The sequence below is a fragment of the Pristiophorus japonicus genome, chromosome 3 (genome assembly GCF_044704955.1).
Source record: "Pristiophorus japonicus isolate sPriJap1 chromosome 3, sPriJap1.hap1, whole genome shotgun sequence".
NCBI lineage: Eukaryota > Metazoa > Chordata > Chondrichthyes > Pristiophoridae > Pristiophorus > Pristiophorus japonicus.
In genome coordinates, this window is record NC_091979.1 from 242,902,850 (window position 1) to 242,922,121 (window position 19,272).

The following is a 19,272-nucleotide window of genomic DNA, read 5'->3' on the forward strand; positions in this document are numbered from 1 at the left end:
AGCATGAAATCCGCAGAATTTCTACCCCAGCTGCCCAAACCTTAGCTGGTTTCTGAGCAGAGGAGAGTGGGAGCAAATCGCTTGCCAAATTCTGCAGGCATTTCCATCCAGCTTTCCAATGATCCAGTAGAGGGGGCTACAGGCAATCTTATTCCCCAGCCCACACTGCGATATGCGCGCGCGCTAGGTCAGTGCAGCAGAGCTGGTCTCCAAGACCAAGCTCTGTCGAGCCCGTGTGGTGGCTGGTGTGCAACGGCTACCACACGTTAAAAAAATCCACGCACAGGTATCTTCCACAGTTCAACATGTAGTTCGGGACCTGGAATATTAGGTCCTTCAATGAAACATCTGTGAGCTCATCCTTTTTTGACGTGGAAGCAAGTCATCCTCATTCAGAGGGGACTGCCTATGATAATGATGATATTCCCCAGGTTTCTATCCAATTGAACACAGTTCAAAGTCTAATCATCGTTTCACTGCCTGAAAACCGGGACCATGAATCGGCCGGAGATTGGCCTGCCAACTTACCACTGGTTGCTGGCCAGGGCACAATTGTTTTTGGGTGGTGCTTGATTTAGGCGGTTGGAAACAAGCTGGCTGGGGGTGCGCATTGGCGGGAGGGGGGGGGAGAGGTGGGGGTGCCTTATTATCATGACAACTCCCTCTTATATCCAACTGTGATGCCCGGAAATCCCGCTCCAATGAGACCTTTTCACCTTTCAACCGAGGCTCCCTCCCACCTCATTATCTGATTGGGTTTGTTGGTCTTTGTGCCGAAAATCCATATTGACCAGGTTTCCAGGCCCCACCTTTAAAGTGCTGCTGTAGGTCCGTCCGGATTGGTGGCTCCGGGAGTTTCCAGCGTCCCAACAACAACTGGTATTTATATAGCATCTCGAAGCGCTACACAGGAATGTAGTGAGATAGAAGCACTTCCTCCAAACTGTTTCCACACCCAACCTAGAACTGCTCAATTCTGACACTGGGAGCCCGAAGCTGCAAAGGATTTCATTTACCCAGAACTTTGCATCACCAGCACAAAAGGTCACTGCAAACTGGAATAAAAGATAAATCGTAAATGGGTTGGAAACAAATTGCCAGATAAGTGTTGATAAGGGGCTGATATTTGTGCTCCTTGAAGCAGAGATGCCACCTTTCTGCGTACAACAGAGAAAGCCGTGCATGCCAACAAACTACAGGGCTAAAGTGTATCAGTACCCCCAGTTATAGCTGGGATAGTGTAAAATGCTGAGTGGGAAAAGGTTGGTCATCAAGATAATAAATACATTATAACATTAAACCAACTAACCACCCTAAAGACACATGTAACTGCCAAAGACCTTTGCAGATTCAGCACTGGTGTTATCAATGTCCTAAAAACAGCACGGAAAGCGAGCCCCAGGTGGGCAGAGGAAACGTTTCAAGGATACCCTCAAAACCTCCTTGATAAAATGCAACATCCCCATCCCCACCTGGGAGACCCTGGCCAAAGACCGCCCTAAGTGGAGGAAGAGCATCCGGGAGGGTGCTGAGCACCTCGAGTCTCGTCGCCGAGAGCATTCAGAAAGCAAGCGCAGGCAGCAGAAGGTGTGTGCGGCAAACCAGACTCCCCACCCACCCTTTCCTTCAACCACTGTCTGTCCCACCTGTGACAGAGACTGTAATTCCTGTATTGGACTGTACAGTCACCTGAGAACTCACTTTCAAAGTGGAAGCAAGTCTTCCTCAATTTCGGGGGGCTGCCTATGATTATGAATAGCAGCAGAGCGCACAATGGGAAATGGGATAGAGTCCGTCACTGCCCCGCGATTCCTCACCCCCCCCCACCCCTGCCGCACCCCCAACCACCACCCACCCAGTCGCAAAAGGGACAAATTCTGCCCCCTGGTGTTCACTTTTGTCATTGTACTCCCCTCCCCACCTTGCAGGTTCTACCCTTGCATCGACCACCGCTTCTCGCACTGCCCTCACTTAGGCCCATCCTTCACGTGTGAGCGCTCATCCCGAGTCGTACGCGACTATTTGACCATCGGGATCCACAGGCGCGCATTTCCCAGCAGAGGTAATAATGTGGAGGGCGGTACACCAAAATCCAGGAAGGCATCACCAGGCCTGCAGAGTGTGTGGGTAAATGGCAAACTAAATTCAATATGGTGAAGTGTGAGATGGTGCATTTTGGTAGGAGGAATGAGGAGGACACTCCACTCCACAGGTAACAAGAAGCAAATTGGGGTAGAGAAGCAGAGAGATCTGGGAATACAGAAACATAAATCGTTAATTGTAGTACAGTAATGCAAGTTAATAAGGCTGTAAAGAGTGCAGAGTACTGGGGTTCAGCATACAAACCAGGGAGGTAATAAGTTTATAGAGAACCTTGCTGAGACCACACTTGGGGCTCAAGTTTAAGCCTGAGTTACTCCTATTTTTTTTGGAGCAACTAGTTTAGAATGGAGCATCTTAGAAATTGCAATTCTTGGCATTTAATTTGCTCCAGATCTAGTGAGTTAGAATAATTTCATTTTAGAACAGATTTTTTTTTCAAAAAGGGGCGTGTCCAGCCACTTACGCCTGTTTTGCAAGTTTAGGCAGCGAAAACTTACTCCAAACTAACTTAGAATGGAGTAAGTGTAGACTTTTGTACACTCAGAAAAATTATGCCTACACTTTAGAAATTAGGCGCAGGGAACGAGAGATGGGGGGGAGGGGAAGGGAACTTATGGAATTTTACAAGCATTTAACACTTTCACTTCTACAAATAAAGCGCCATCCTGAATAATAAATGATAAATAAAGCAAATAAAAAATACATTTAATTTTCCTACCTGTCTAAAGCAGCAGCTGCAAAGATTTAGACTGTTCGGCCAGGAGACAGGGGCGGTGTCAGGCCACTTTGTATCACACTGCGCATGCGCGCATGCTCCAGCGTGCATGCGCAGGGCTGCCGGCACGAAATCTGCTGCTGTGAGGTAGCCCTGCCCCCCGCCGGCAGATCTTCAGCGCCACACTTTGGCCCCGCCCCCCGCAGATGTTGGTACGCCGCGCAGAGCTGGAACAGGCCCGATTTGGAGTGCAGAATGCCGAGGTAGGCTTTAGGTGCACTTTTTATTCCAGGAAACAGGCGTGCCTCTCAGAGATGCGCCATTCTGGAGGGGGCCCGAAACTTGCCTCCTTGGAGTCCAGTGTGCAGTTCTGGTCTCCATGCTACAAAAAGCATATTGAGGCACTGGAGAAAGTGCAGTAAAGAGTCACAAGGATGTTACCAGAATTGAGGGGGATGCGTCTATCAGGAAAGATTGAGCAGGCCGCTGCACTTTCCTCTCAGAGAGAGAAGTCTAAGAGGAGATGTGGCAGAGGTCTTTAATAAGGTGAAGTGTTTCAATAGGGCAGTCGTGGACAATGTTCCCGTCGAGCTGCCTGGCCTCGCAGTGCTTGGGAGGTCCCGCGCAGGTGGCTTTCCAGCTGCGCAATGGGAAAAAACGCGCAGGAATATGAATGAGCTGAGCACCCCCAAAAACATTAAAGGGCACATTGGACGTGGACACACTTTCCATTTGTGGGTGAGTCCAGAACAAGGGGACATTCGCAAAAGAAAGACGCAGCGAGTTTCACGGGCACCGGACATCTCAAAGTGCTTCACAGCCAATGAAGAACTTTTCAAAGTGTAGTCACTGTTGTAATGTATGAACATTACACCTGGGAGTCACTGGCTCAAGACCGCCCCAAGTGGAGGAAGAGCACCCGGGAGGGCGCTGAGCACCTCGAGTCTCATCATCGAGAGCATGCAGAAAACAAGCGCAGGCAGCGGAAGGAGCGTGCGGCAAACCAGACTCACCACCCACCCTTTCCTTCAATGACTGTCTGTCCACCTGTGACAGAGACTGTAATTCCTGCATTGGACTGTTCAGTCACCTGAGAACTCACTTTTAGAATGGAAGCAAGTCTTCCTTGATTTCGAGGGACTGCCTATGATGATGATGATGATGATGTATGAACATAAATATAAGATAGCCACTAACTGATCAATAGCCCCCTGGATGTCAAGGGACATACAAGATAAGATAAAGAAAAAAAGGGAAGCTTATAACAGATACCAAGAGCTCAAAACTGCAGAAACTCTAGAGGAGGATAAGAAGTGCAGAGGTGCAATTAAAAAGGATATCAGGAAAGTGAAGAGAGAGCATCAAAGAATGTTGGCAAGTAAAATCAGGGAAAACCCAAAGATTTTTAATAAATACATTAAGAACAAGAGGATAACTAGAGTGTCATTGTAACCCATGTATAAACTGACCTAAGTTGTACACCGTGAGAACATTGATCACTAGGTGGTGAACTTGTGGGAGACACTCCTAACCTGAACTTTCAGGTATAAAAGGGGAAGCTCCACCCATCTTCATCACTTCAGTGCTGGCTAATAAAGGTTACTGGTCACAGAGTGACCTTTTCTCAAGTATGGGCCTTGTGTGCATTTATACTGTATAGTAAGGACATATTATTGGCGACGAGAAACTGGGATTTAAAGCACGCGAGCATGGCCACTAGCAGCACAGAAGAGAGGTACTGTGTTGGTGATGATTGAGACGATTTTATTGAGAGACTACTGCAAAGTTTCATCACTAACGAATGGCTGGGACAGGATTTGGCCGACAAACGCAGGACTCATCTCCTGACGGTTTGTGGATCCAGGATGTACTCCCTGATGAAGGAACTTCTAGCGCCAGAGAAGCCAGCGGACAAGACTTTTGAAGAGCTCAGTAAGTTGATCGGGGAACAGTTTAAACCGTCGAGCAGCATGCTCATGGCGAGACACCGGTTTTACACGCACCGGCGGCGAGAAGGGCAAAGCGTTCCAGACTTCATGGCAGACCTCCAGCGACTGGCGAGTCTATGTAAGTTCCAGATGCATGCAGAGCGGAGATGCTGCGAGATTTTTTTATTGAGGGCATCGGGCACGCTGGGGTTTTCAGGAAACTTGACCCTGGAAATGGCTTTGATGGCCCAAACATTTATCTCAGGGGAGGAAGAGACCAGAACGATGAAAGTGCTCCTCAATGGCATCCCAGTATCAATGGAGCTAGACACAGGGGCCAGCCAGTCCCTGAAGAGTATCAAACAGTTCAACAAGTTGTGGGCGTCCAAGGCCAGGAGGCCAAAATTATTGCCGATTGACGCACAGCTACGGACATATACAAAGGAGATCATTCCGGTGCTAGCCAGCGCCACGTTAGTCGTGACCCAAAAAGATTCGGAGAACAGGTTGCCACTCTGGATTGTCCTGGGGGATGGTCCCGCACTGCTGGGGAGGAGTTGGCTTGCTGTCATGAACTGGAAATGGAGCAATGTCAATGCAATTTCTTCTGTGGAGTGAATATCATGCTCACAGTCCTGGACAAATTTGACTCACTATTTCAACCCAGCATTGGCACTTTCATGGGGACCAAGGTAGTGATTCACATAAACCCAGACACCAGGCCAGTACACCACAAGGCCAGAGTGGTGCCGTACGTCATGTGGGAAAAGATAGAAGGCGAATTGGGCCGCCGGCTGAGGGAAGGCATCAGTCGAATTCAGTGACTGGGCGAGCCCTATCGTGCCGGTGTTCAAGGCGGATGGGTCGGTCAGGATATGTGGTGATTACAAGGCCACCGTCTATCGGGTGTCACTCCAAGACCAGTACCTGCTACCGAGAGCGGAGGACCTCTTTGCGACGCTATCCGGTGGCAAACGTTTTTCAAAATTGGACCTGACCTTAGCTTACATGACCCAGGAGCTGGCGAGTGAGTCGAAGAAGCTGACCACCATCACGAGTACAACAGATGTCCGTTTGGGATTCGCTCGGCCGCCGCGATCTTTCAAACGGCCAGGCGGAACAAGCAATGCAGATAATCAAACAGGGGATGCTCAGAATCCAAGGGGGTTCCCTACAAAGCCACTTATCCGCATGACGGCTCTGGAGCTGCACATGGATTCACTCTGGAGCATCTGTGATGCTGAGGATGTCATGAATAGCACATTTAGTGAGTTGGTCACACCGCAGGTAAAGGTTACAAAGGCAGATAGGGGATGGGTGATCATCAGGCAGAGCAGGAGTAGGAAGGTAGTGCAGGAGTCCCATGTGGTCATCTCCCTCCAAAATAGATATACCGCTTTTGATACTGTTGGGAGAGATGGCTCATCAGGGGTAGGCAGCAGCAGCCAAGTCCATGGCACCATGGGTGGCTCTGCTGCACAGGAGGGCAGGAAAAAGAGTGGGAGAGCTATAGTGATAGGGGATTCTATTGTAAGGGGAATAGATAGATGTTCCTGCAGCTGCAATTGAGACTTCAGGATGGTATGTTGCCTCCCTGGTGCAAGGGTCAAGGATGTCTCGGAGTGGCTGCAGGACATTCTGGAGGGGAAGGGTGAACAGCCAGTTGTCGTGGTGCATATAGGTACCAACGATATAGGTAAAGAATGGGATGAGGCCCTACAGGCTAAATTTAGGGAGCTAGCAGTTAAATTAAAAAGTAGGACCTCAAAGGTAGTAATCTCAGGATTGCTACCAGTGACACATGCTAGTCAGAGTAGAAATAGCAGGAGAGTTAAGATGAATATGTGGCTTGAGGAATGGTGCAAGAGGGAGGGATTTGAATTCCTGGGACATTGGAACTGGCTCTGAGGGAGGTGGGAGCAGTACAAACTGGATGGTCTGCACCTGGGCAGGACCGGAACTGATGGCCTAGGTGGAGTGTTTGCTTGTGCTGTTGGGGAGGGTTTAAGCTAATGTGGCAGGGGGATGGGAATCTATGCAGGGAGATAGATGGAAGTAAAATGGGGGCAAAGCAAAAGGTAGAAAAGAGCTAAGTAAAAGTGGAGGGCAGAGAAATCAAAGGCAAAAATCAAAAAGGGCCACAATACAACAGAATTCTAAAAGGACAAAGAGTGTTAAAAAAACAAGCCTGAAGCCTCCATGTCTCAATACAAAGAGCATTCGTAATAAGGTGGATGAATTAACTGCGCAGACAGCTGTTAACGGATATGATGTAATTGGGATTATGGAGACATGGCTCCAGGGTGACCAAGGCTGGAAACTCAACATCCAGGGGTATTCAATTTTCAGGAAGGATAGACAGAAAGGAAAAGGAGGTGGGGTAGTGTTGCTGGTTAAAGAGGAGATTAATGCAATAGTAAGGAAGGACATTAGCTTGGGTGATGTGGAATCTGTATGGGTAGAGCTGCAGAACACCAAAAAACAGAAAACGGTAGTGGGAGTTATATACAGACTACCAAACAGTAGTAGTGACGTTGGGGATTGCATCAAACAGGAAATTAGGGATGTGTGCAATAAGGGTACAGCAGTTATCATGCGTGACTTTAATCTACATATAGATTGGGCTAACCAAACTGGTAGCAATATGGTGGAGGAGGATTTCCTGGAGTGTATAAGGGATGGTTTTCTAGACAAAATGTCGAGGAACCAACTAGAGAGCTGGCTATCCTAGACTGGGTGTTGTGTAATGAGAGAGGATTAATTAGTAATCTTGTCTTGTGAGGCCCCTTGGGGAAGAGTGACCATAATATGGTAGAATTCTTCATTAAGACGGAGAGTGACACAGTTAATTCAGAGACTAGGGTCCTGAACTTAAAGAAAGGTAACTTCGATGGTATGAGATGTGAATTAGCTAGGATAGACTGGCGATTGATATTTAAAGGGTTGATGGTTGATAGGCAATGGCAGACATTTAAAGATCACATGGATGAACTTCAACAATTGTACATCCCTGTCTGTTGTAAAAATAAAATGGGGAAGGTGGCTCAATCGTGGCTAACAAGGGAAATTGGGGTCTTGTCAAATCCAAGGAAGAGGCATATAAATTGGCCAGAAAAAGCAGCAAACTTGAGGACTGGAAGAAATTTACAATTCAGCAGAGGAGAACAAAGAGTTTAGATAGGAGGGGGAAAATAGAGTATGAGAGTAAGCTTGCAGAGAACATAAAAACTGACTGCAAAAGCTTCCATAGATATGTGAAGAGAAAAAGATTAGTGAAGACAAATATAGGTCCCTTGCAGTCAGAATCAGGTGAATTTATAATGGGGAACAAAGAAATGGCAGACCAATTGAACAAATACTTTGGTTCTGTCTTCACGAAGGAAGACAAAAATAACCTTCCGGAAATATGAGAAGACCGAGGGTCTAGCGAGAAGGAGGAACTGAAGGAAATCCTTATTAGTCAGGAAATTGTGTTAGGGAAATTGATGGGATTGATGGCCGATAAATCCACAGGGCCTGATAGTCTGCATCCCAGAGTACTTAAGGAAGTGGCCCTAGAAATAGTGGATGCATTGGTGGTCATTTTCCAACATTCTATAGGCTCCGGATCAGTTCCTATGGATTGGACGGTAGCTAATGTAACCCCACTTTTTAAAAAAGGAGGGAGAGAGAAAACAGGGAATTATAGACCGGTTAGCCTAACATCGGTAGTGGGGAAAATGTTGGAATCAATGATTAAGATGAAATAGCAGCGCATTTGGAAAGCAGTGACAGGATCGGTCCAAGTCAGCATGGATTTATGAAAGGGAAATCAGGCTTGACATATCTCACTAGAACTTTTTGAGGATTAGCTAGTAGAATGGACAATGGAGAACCAGTGGATGTGGTATATTTGGACTTTCAAAAGGCTTTTGACAAGTTGCCACACAAGAGATTAGTGTGCAAAATTAAAGCACAAGGTATTGGGGGTAATGTATTGACGTGGATAGAGAACTGGTTGGCAGACAGGAAGCAAAGAGTAGGAATAAACGGGTACTTTTCAGAATGGCAGGTAGTGACTAGTGGGGTACTGCAAGGTTCAGTGCTGGGACCCCAGCTATTTACAATATACATTAATGATTTAGACAAAGGAATTGAATGGAATAGCTCCAAGTTTGCAGATGACACTAAGCTGGGTGGTAGTGTGAGCTGTGAGGAGGATGCTAAGAGGCTGCAGGGTGACTTGGACAGGTTAGGTGACTGGGCAAATGCATGGCAGATGCCGTATAATGTAGATAAATGTGAGGTTATCCACTTTGGTGGCAAAAACAGGGAAGGCAGAATATTATCAGAATGGTGACAGATTAGGAAAATGGGAGGTGCAACGAGACCTGGGTGTCATGGTACATCAGTCATTGAAAGTTGGCATGCAGGTACAGCAGGCAGTGAAGAAGGCAAATGGCATGTTGGCCTTCATAGCGAGAGGAATTGTATATATGAGCAGGGAGGTCTTATTGCAGTTGTACAAGGCCTTGGTGAGGCTACACCTTGAACATTGTGTACTGTTTTGGTCTCCTAATCAGAGGAAGGACGTTCTTGCTATTGAGGGAGTGCAGCGAAGGTCCACCAGACTGATTCCCGGAATGGCAGGACTGACATATGAAGAAAGACTGGATCGACTAGGCTTATATTCACTGGAATTTAGAAGAATGAGAGGGGATCTCATAGAAACATATAAAATTCTGACGGGATTGGACAGGATAAATGCAGGAAGAATGTTCCCGATTTTAGGGAAGTCCAGAACCAGGGGTCACCGTCTAAGGATAAGGGGTAAGCCATTTGGGATCGAGATGAGGAGAAACTTCTTCACTCAGAGAATTGTGAACCTGTGGAATTCTCTACCACAGGAAGTTGTTGATGCCAGTTCGTTAGATATATTCAAAAGGGAGTTAGATGTGGCCCTTATGGCTAAAGAGATGGGGTATGGAGAGAAAGCAGGAATGGGGTACTGAGGTTGCATGATTAGCCATACTGAATGGTGGTGCAGGCTCGATGGGCCGAATGGCCTACTTCTGCACCTACTTTCTATGTTTTCTGTGACACTAAAATAGGCTGTGTGGTTGATAATGAAGAAGAAAGCTGCGGACTGCAGGATGATATCAATGTACTTGTCAGGTGGGCAGAACAGTGGCAAATGGAGTTCAATCAGGATTTGTGTGAGGTACTGCCTTTGGGGAGATATAAGAAGGCAAGGCAAATGGTATGACACTGAAAAGTGTGGAGGAACAAAGAGACCTTGGAATGCAGGTCCCGAAAGGTAGCAGGTCAGCTAGATAAGGTGGTTAAGAATGCATATGGAATGCTTGCGTTATAAGTCATGGAATACAAGAGCAAGGAGGCTATGCTTGAACTGTATAAAACACTGGTTAGGCCGCAGCTGGAGTACTGTGTGCAGTTCGGGTCACCACATTACAGGAAAGACGTGATTGCACTGGAAAGGGTGCAGAGGCGATTTACAAAAATGTTGCCTCAACTAAAGAATGTTGGCTATGAGGAAAGATTGGAGATGCTGGGTCTGTTTTTTTTGGAACAGAGGATGCTGAGGGGAGACCTGACTGAGGTGTATAAAATTATGAGGGGTCTGGATAGAGTGGATAGGAAGGACCTATTTCCCTTGGCAGAGGGGTCAACAACCAAGGGGCATAGATTTAAAGTAATTGGAGGGAGATTTAGAGGGGATTTGAGGGAAAATGTCTTCACCCAGAAGGTAGTGGAGGTCTGGAACTCACTGCCTGAAAGGGTGGTAGAGGCAGAAACCTTCACTACAGGGCTATGGACCAAGAGCTGGAAAGTGGGATTAGGCTGGATAGCTCTTTGTTGGCCAGCATGGACACGATGGGCCGAAATGGCCTCCTTCCATACTGTAAATTTCTCTGATTCTATGAATACAGAATTTAGTAGGAGTTTCTTTGCGCAGAGAATGATGGGAACATGGGACTCGTTGCCACAGGGAGTGGTTCAATCAGAGAGCATGAATTCATTGAAGGGCAGGCTTGAGGCACACGCGAGGGAGACAGGAACAGTGGAATATGGGAGCAGGGCGGGAACAGGTCATTATGAGTGGGAAGAGGTTCGAGTGGAGCATAAACACTGACATAGGCCAGTTGCGCCGAATGGCCTGTGTATGTCATGGACATTCGACGTAATGGTCATTGAAAGTGATGAGAATCCCGGGAGCAACTGCTCACCCAGTGGTCATTCTGAGTCATCATCATCATCATAGGCAGTCCCTCGAAATCGAGGAAGACTTGCTTCCACTCCAAATGTGAGTTCTCAGGTGACTGTACAGTCCAATACGGGAATTACAGTCTCTGTCATAGGTGGGACAGACAGTGGTTGAAGGAAAGGGTGGGTGGAACAGGTTTGCTGCATGCTCCTTCCACTGCCTGCGCTTGGTTTCTGCATGCTCTCAGCGATAAGACTCGAGGTGCTCAGCGCCCTCCCGGATGCTCTTCCTCCACTTAGGGCGGTCTTTGGCCAGGGATTCCCAGGTGTCGATGGGGATGTTGCACTTTATCAGGGAGGCTTTGAGGGCGTCCTTGAAGCGTTTCCTCTGCCTACCTGGGGCTCGCTTGCCATGTAGGAGTTCCGAGTAGAGTGCTTGCTTTGGGAGTCTCGTGTCGGGCATGCAGACAATGTGGCCTGCCCAACGGAGCTGGTCGAGTGTGGTCAGTGCTTCGATGCTGGGGATGTTGGCCTGAGCGAGAACATTGACATTGGTGCATCTATCCACCCAGGGGACTTGCAGGATCTTGTGGTGACAGCGTTGGTGGTAATACAGTGGTCATTCTGAGTTGTATCCCTTGCTTTAGCCCAGGGTCCTGCAGGAACCTCAGCAGGCACATGTTGTCTGAACTTTATTTAACTCATTCACTGCTTTCAACACTGCACCTGGCTGCAGGACTGCATGGCACAGTCAGTCACCACGTGACACCATAACCACTTACCCTCACCGGGGATAGCTGGCACAGCATGCGAGAGCGGGCAGAACGGTCAAAACGTGCACCAGGAGATGTGATTGTTAAGGCTCAGAAACGTTGACAAGTTATTTTTTTAATATAAACTTACCCTTGTCGGGCCTCAGCCCCCTCAGCAGCCCTGGCCTGCTCAAATAATCGATCGGCGGGCTGCATAACAGAATGGCCGAACGTCAGCCGTGCCAGAGTGATTCTTCACGTTTAAAGGCACGTCAATAAAACGCTGAAGGAATTGAAGCAAAGCTGTTGATGGTCAGACAGGAGAAGCCTTCAGCCAATCAGATCCCACATGGTGGGAGAGTGGGGCGTGGACACGGCTGAGGCGGGGGTGGGGGAGTTCAACAAGAGGATCAAAGTGGGCAGCAGCCCTTGCCTTAGTGCTACAACAACAACTTTTATTTATATAGCACTTTTAATGTAGTAAAACGTCCCAAGACGCTTCACAGCAGTGTTACAAGACAAAACAGATAAATTTGACACTGAGTCACATAAGTAATTAGCGAAGGCGACCGCAAGCTTGGTCACAGAGGTAGGTTTTAAGGAGCGTCTTGAAGGAGGACAGAGAGGTAGAGAAGTGGAGAGGTTTAGGCAGGGAGTTCCAGAGCTTAGGGCCCAGGCAGCTGAAGGCACAGCCGCCGATGGTTGAGCGATTATAATCAGGGATGCTCAAATGTTACTTTAATGTGGTGACGAAGCACGGAACAGCACTGACTCGGACACCGAATAACTGGCCCTTGGATCCGACAGCAACTCGAGCACTGCTCCCCCATTGCTGCAGGGAAGTGGGTGCCTAGACTAAACCTGTATCAATCAATGGTTCGGCCTCAACTGGAGAATTGAGTCCAATTCTGGGCACCGCACTTTAGTATGGACGTCAAGAAAGAAAGACATGCATTTATATAGCGCCTTTCACAACCACCGGACGTCTCAAAGCGCATTACAGCTAATGAAGCACTTTTGAAGTGTAGTCACTGTTGTAATGTAGGAAACGCAGCAGCCAACTTGCGCACAAGCAAGCTCCCACAAACAGCACTTTGCTAATGACATGATAATCTGTTTTTGTTATGTTGATTGAGGGATAAATATTGGCCTGGACACTGGGGTTAACTCCCCTGCTCTTCTTTGAAATAGTGGCATGGCTCTTTTACGCCCACTTGAGAGAGAGAGACGGGGCCTCGGTTTAACGTCTCATCCGAAAGACAGCACCTCCGAATGTGCAGCATTCCCTCGGCATTGCACTGGGTGTGTCAGCGTAGATTTTTGTGCTGAAGTCCCTGGAATTGGACTTCAACCCACAATCTTCTGACTCAGAGGCGAATGTGCTACCCACTGAGCCACAGCTGACACTATGTCAAGGTGTTGGAGAGGTTACAGAGGAGATTTACCAGAATGGTACCAGGGATGAGATACTTCAGTTATGTAGAGAGACTGGAGGAGCTGGGATTGTTTTCATTAGAGCAGAGAAGGTTAAGATGAGATTTAATAGGTGTTCAAAATCAGGAGGGGTTTTGATAGAGTAAATAAAAGACAAACTGTTTCCATTTGGGTCGGTAACCAAGGATCACAGATTTAAGATATTAAGCAAAAGAACCAGAGGGAGATGAGAATTTTTTTTACGCAGCAAGTTATGATCTGAAATGCACTGCCTGAACGCTTGGTGGAAGCAGATTCAATAATAACTGTCAAAAGGGGAGTTGGATAAATACTTGAAAAGGAAAAATTTGCAGAGCTATGGGGGAAAGATCGGGGAGTGCCTCTAATTGGATAGCTCTTTCAAAAACAGCACCTCTGACTGTGCAGCGCTTCCTCAGTACTGCACTGAAGTGTCAGTCTGGAATTTGTGCTCAAGTGTCTCCAGCGAGAGTGTTCAGTGCCATTCGTAATGCCTCAGATAATGAAGCAGTCTGTGCCTGCATGCAGTGGACAATATTCAGGCTCGGGCTGATAAGTGGCAAGTAATATTTGCGTCACACAAGTGCCTGGCAATGACCATCTCCAACAACAGTCGAACCACCTCTCCTTGACATTCAACGGCATTACCATCATCAAATCCCCTACCATTAACATCCTGGGGTCACCATTGATCAGAAACATAACTGGACTAGCAGTAGTTGGTAACCAGACTAGTAATCCAGAGGCCTGGACTATTGATCTGGAGACACGAGTTCAAATCCCACCATGGCAGCTGGGAATTTAAATTCAGTTAATTAAATAAATCTGGAATAAAAAGCTAGTGTTAGTAATGGTGACCATGAAACTACCGGATTGTTGTAAAGACCCAACTGGTTCACTAATGTTCTTTAGGGAGGGAAAGCTGCCGTACCCGGTCTGGCCGATGTGTGACCCCAGACCCACAGCAATGTGGTTGACTCTTACCTGCCCTGTGAAATGGCCCAGCAAGACACTAAGTTGTTCCAAACTGCTGTACCTTCACCTCACAGACTGCAGCGGTTCAAGAAGGTGGCTCACCACCACCTTCCCAAGGGCAATTAAGGATGGGCAATAAATGCTGGCCTTGCCAGCAATGCCCACATCCCATGAACAAATTTAAAAAACATAAATACTGTGGCAACAAGAGTAGGACAGAATGCTGGGTATTCTGCGGCGAGTGTCTCACCTCCCGACTCCCCAAAGCCTTTCCACCATCTACAAGGAACAAGTCAGGAATGTGATGGAATACCCTCCACTTGCCTGGATGAGTGCAGCTCCAACAACACTCAAGAAGCACGACACCATCCAGGACAAAGCAGCCCGCTTGATTGGCACCCCATCCACCACCTTCAACATTCACTCCCTCCATTACCGGCGCACTGTGGCTGCAGTGTGTACCATCTACAAGATGCACTGCAGCAACTCGCCAAGGCTTCTTCGGCTGAACCTCCCAATCCCACGACCTCTACCACCTAGAAGGACAAGGGCAGCAGGCGCATGGGAGCACCATCACCTTCAAGCTCCCCTCAAAGTCACACACCATCCTGACTTGGAAATATATCGCTGTTCCTGCATCGTCGCTGGGTCAAAATCCTGGAACTCCCTCCCTAACAGCACTGTGGGAGCACCTTCACCACACGGATTGCAGCGGTTCAAGAAGGTGGCTCACCACCACCTTCTCAAGGGCAATTAGGGCTGGGGCCTTGCCAGTGACACCCACATCCCATGAATGAATAATATGTTGTGCTCAAGTCCCTGGGGTAGGACTCGAACACACAACCTTCTGACTCAGAGAGGGAGCTACACAGTGAGCCGCAGCTGACACATTGGGGAAGCTGAGGGGCAGGCGGAGAAAGTAAACAACAAAGTATGGGAGCAGGAAAGAGGTAAGATAAGGTAATCAGCTGTTATATTTTAACAGGTTGGACTCCACACATTCATGAGACACTTGCAGCAATTTCCTGTTTTCAAACCTCACCTGTAGCCCTACCTGTGTGAGCAGAATACCCCAAGAGCTGCCTCACTGAATCTGATCACTTTGCAAGACGACTCCCCATCAAAACCAGACTGCAGCCCATTTATCTGAAGGGGCCGTTGGTGATTAGATTCCCTGGTGAAGCACACAGACATTACAGCTTCTTCGAAGGTTTTTATTGTACTGAGAAAGCATTCCTGACGGAACAGAAGATTTGAACCGTAAAACGTTACATCAATCAAACGTGTCCTGAAATCACAGGGAATTTAAAAACTCGCGTCCCAAGCGACGAACCAATTTGAAAGCAAGGTGGGTCTCGACTGTCCCAGCACTCACTGATATTTACCACTCTCCATGACTTGAAAAGCTCATCCTGAAATGTGATGCTCGGTGTCAATCACTGACTCCACTCAGGACTGAGAGCCTTTTTGTGTGCTTAAGAGACCGCCCTCTTTCAACTGGTTTCAAAAACAAAATCACGTTCTGAAGATAACCTGTGAGGCGCCTTGGATTGTTTTACTATATTATAGAGTGTCAGCTGTGGCTCAGTGGGTAGCACCGTTGCCTCAGAGTCAGGAGGTTGTGGGTTCAGGTCCCACTTCAAGAGAATTGAGCACAAAAAATCCAGGCTGACACTCCAGTGCAGTGCTGAAGGAGTGCTGCACTGTCGGAGGTGCCGTCTTTCGGTTGAGACATTAAACCGAGGCTCCGTCTGCCCTCTCAGGTGGATGTAAATGATCCCACTGCACTATTTTGAAGAAGAGCAGGGGAGTTCTCCCCGGTGTCCGGGCCAATAAGTCTCATTCGAAAGATAACACCTCTGACAGTGCAGCATTCCCTGATCCCTCAGCACTGCACTGGAGTGTCAGCCTGGATTTTGCATGCTCACATCTCCGGCGTTGGGACTTGATCCCACAACCTTCTGACTCCGAGGCCAGGGTGCTATCCACTGAGTCACAGCTGACACTTTTAATCCTTTACCCGATCATCCTGGATTCCACGTGGAATCAAAGAGAAAAAGGTTAGTAAAGACAAACGTAGGTCCCCTGCAGTCAGAATCAGGGGAAGTCATAACGGGGAACAAAGAAATGGCAGACCAATTGAACAAGTACTTTGGTTCGGTATTCACTAAGGAGGTCACAAACAACCTTCCGGATATAAAAGGGGTCAGAGGATCTAGTAAAAAGGAGAAACTGAGGGAAATCCTTATTAGTCGGGAAATTGTGTTGTGGAAATTGATGGGATTGAAGGCCGATAAATCCCCAGGGTCTGATGGACTGCATCCCAGAGTACTTAAGGAGGTGGCCTTGGAAATAGCGGATGCATTGACAGTCATTTTCCAACATTCCATAGACTCTGGATCAGTTCCTATCGAGTGGAGGGTAGCCAATGTAACCCCATTTTTTCAAAAAGGAGGGAGAGAGAAAACAGGGAATTATAGACCGGTCAGCCTGACACCAGTAGTGGTTAAAATGATGGAATCAATTATTAAGGATGTCATAGCAGCGCATTTGGAAAGAGGTGACATGATAGGTCCAAGTCAGCATGGATTTGTGAAAGGGAAATCATGCTTGACAAATCTTCTGGAATTTTTTGCAGTTGTTTCCAGTAGAGTGGACAAGGGAGAACCAGTTGATGTGGTATATTTGGACTTTCAGAAGGCTTTCGACAAGGTCCCACACAAGAGATTAATTGCAAAGTTAAAGCACATGGGATTGGGGGTAGTGTGCTGACATGGATTGAGACTGGTTGTCAGACAGGAAGCAAAGAGTAGGAATAAATGGGTACTTTTCAGAATGGCAGGCAGTGACTAGTGGGGTACCGCAAGGTTCTGTGCTGGGGCCCCAGCTGTTTACATCGTATATTAATGATTTAGACGAGGGGATTAAATGTAGTATCTCCAAATTTGCGGATGACACTAAGTTGAGTGGCAGTGTGAGCTGCGAGGAGGATGCTATGAGGCGGCAGAGTGACTTGGATAGGTTAGGTGAGTGGGCAAATGCATGGCAGATGAAGTATAATGTGGATAAATATGAAGTTATCCACTTTGGTGGTAAAAACAGAGAGACAGACTATTATCTGAATGGTGACAGATTAGGAAAAGGGGAGGTGCAACGAGACCTGGGTGTCATGGTACATCAGTCATTGAAGGTTGGCATGCAGGTACAGCAGGCGGTTAAGAAAGCAAATGGCATGTTGGCCTTCATAGCGAGGGGATTTGAGTACCAGGGCAGGGAGATGTTGCTACAGTTGTACAGGGCCTTGGTGAGGCCACACATGGAGTATTGTGTATAGTTTTGGTCTCCTAACTTGAGGAAGGACATTCTTGCTATTGAGGGAGTGCAGCGAAGGTTCACCAGACTGATTCCCGGAATGGTGGGACTGACATATCAAGAAAGACTGGATCAACTGGGCTTGTATTCACTGGAGTTCAGAAGAATGAGAGGGGATCTCATAGAAACGTTTAAAATTCTGACGGGTTTAGACAGGTTAGATGCAGGAAGAATGTTCCCAATGTTGGGGAAGTCCAGAACCAGGGGTCACAGTCTAAGGATAAGGGGTAAGCCATTTAGGACCGAGATGAGGAAAAACTTCTTCACTCAGAGTGGTGAACCCGTGGAATTCTCTACCACAGAAAGTTGTTGAGGCCAATTCACTGAATATATTCAAAAAGGAGTTAGATGTAGTCCTTACTACTAGGGGGATCAAGGGGTATGGCGAGAAAGCAGGAATGTGGTACTGAAGTTGCATGTTCAGCCATGAACTCATTGAATGGCGGTGCAGGCTCGAAGGGCCGAATAGCCTACTCCTGCACCTATTTTCTATGTTTCTATAAATGCAGTTTTGAGGGTTTAAACCAAGAGTAGGTAGACTGGAATTCAGCTCAAGTCAGATACTTGGTATACTGTATGCACCTGTGAGTATGCTCACAAGGTTGTAGAGCTGTTGCATTGTGAGTGGCTTAGCCAGTCATATGATGTTCACAAGACTCAATAAAACCCCAGTCAGTTGGGTCTAGGTCATCCACAATGAGGTATGCTGTTGTGAGCCTAGTGGATGAACTGGTAATGTGTAGTGTGATTGTTAAACCTTCGTTAATAAACCAACTAGTTCTTAATAGTAATGTGTTGCCATGAATTCTTAAGCAAAGAACCCACGAAGCAAATACATTACACTGGGAGGTGTGGATGTACAGGGGCAGAAAACCACACAGTTTCAAGAAGAGCTGCAAACTCAGGGGAAACGCTAGACTAAAACTTGGAAAAACAACACGATTCCTCCAAGTAAAACATGGCTTGTGGTGAAGAGGTTCTCAGACCAAGTCATGGTGTTCGCAGGTAGCCAGAGACAGGTAGATTCAATGTTCATTTCCAGCACAGCTCAGGCCAAAGTGGGAGAAACAGGGTCTCTCTCTCTCGCCTCCAATCATTTCTTGATGTTGGGTTTCCTGATTGTTGGCCCGAGTGGAATTACTTCCTTCAACGAATGGAGCTGGTTCAGCAGCATCCTTTGCTTTGCGCGGAGCAGGTTCCAGCACAGGATGGGGTCCCCCCAATCTCTGCTCCTTCAGTCAGCTTGAAAGGATCAATGATGGTATCCTAAAGAAAGGGGCAATCAAAACAAAAAGCCATTAAGACCTCAGTGACAAGATGGCTCCTCCTTCAACCGTTCAAAACACCAGCTTCCACCAACAGGATCATTGCAACTGCTCTAGATGCCCGAGGTGAGAACTTGCTGTGGAGGAGCTGACTAACGTAACAGGAGGGGACAGAAAGGGGAACGGTGGCATCGTGGATATGTCACTGGACTAATAATCCAGGGGCCTGGACTAACGATCCGGGGACACAAGTTTAAATCCCACCACTGCAGTTGGGGAATTTAAATTCAGTTAATTAAATAATCTGGAATAAAAAGCTAGTACAGGTTGAACCTTCTTTATCCAGAACCACCCCTCATCCAGAACCATTCCCGGCCACTGGGTGGCGCATGCGCAGAACTCCGACATGAACAACTTGAAGTCATTTCTCGTTGCCGACGATCGCAATCGCTGGCCTGACCCCGCAATCTACCGCCCCCCCCCCCATGATCTCTCTGCCGCACTCC

General features: G+C 47.5%; 1 protein-coding gene across 1 annotated transcript in view; it reads right to left on the bottom strand.

Moving 5' to 3' along the window:
• LOC139255574 (arsenite methyltransferase-like) overlaps positions 1–19,272 on the bottom strand; it is a 107,318-nt gene that overhangs the window by 13,900 nt on the left and 74,146 nt on the right. Inside the window, exon 11 of the mRNA XM_070873952.1 lies at positions 15,172–18,767. Within this exon, the coding sequence (XP_070730053.1) occupies positions 18,666–18,767 (102 nt within the window). The 3' untranslated portion in view covers positions 15,172–18,665. The remainder of the gene's footprint in view (positions 1–15,171; positions 18,768–19,272) is intronic.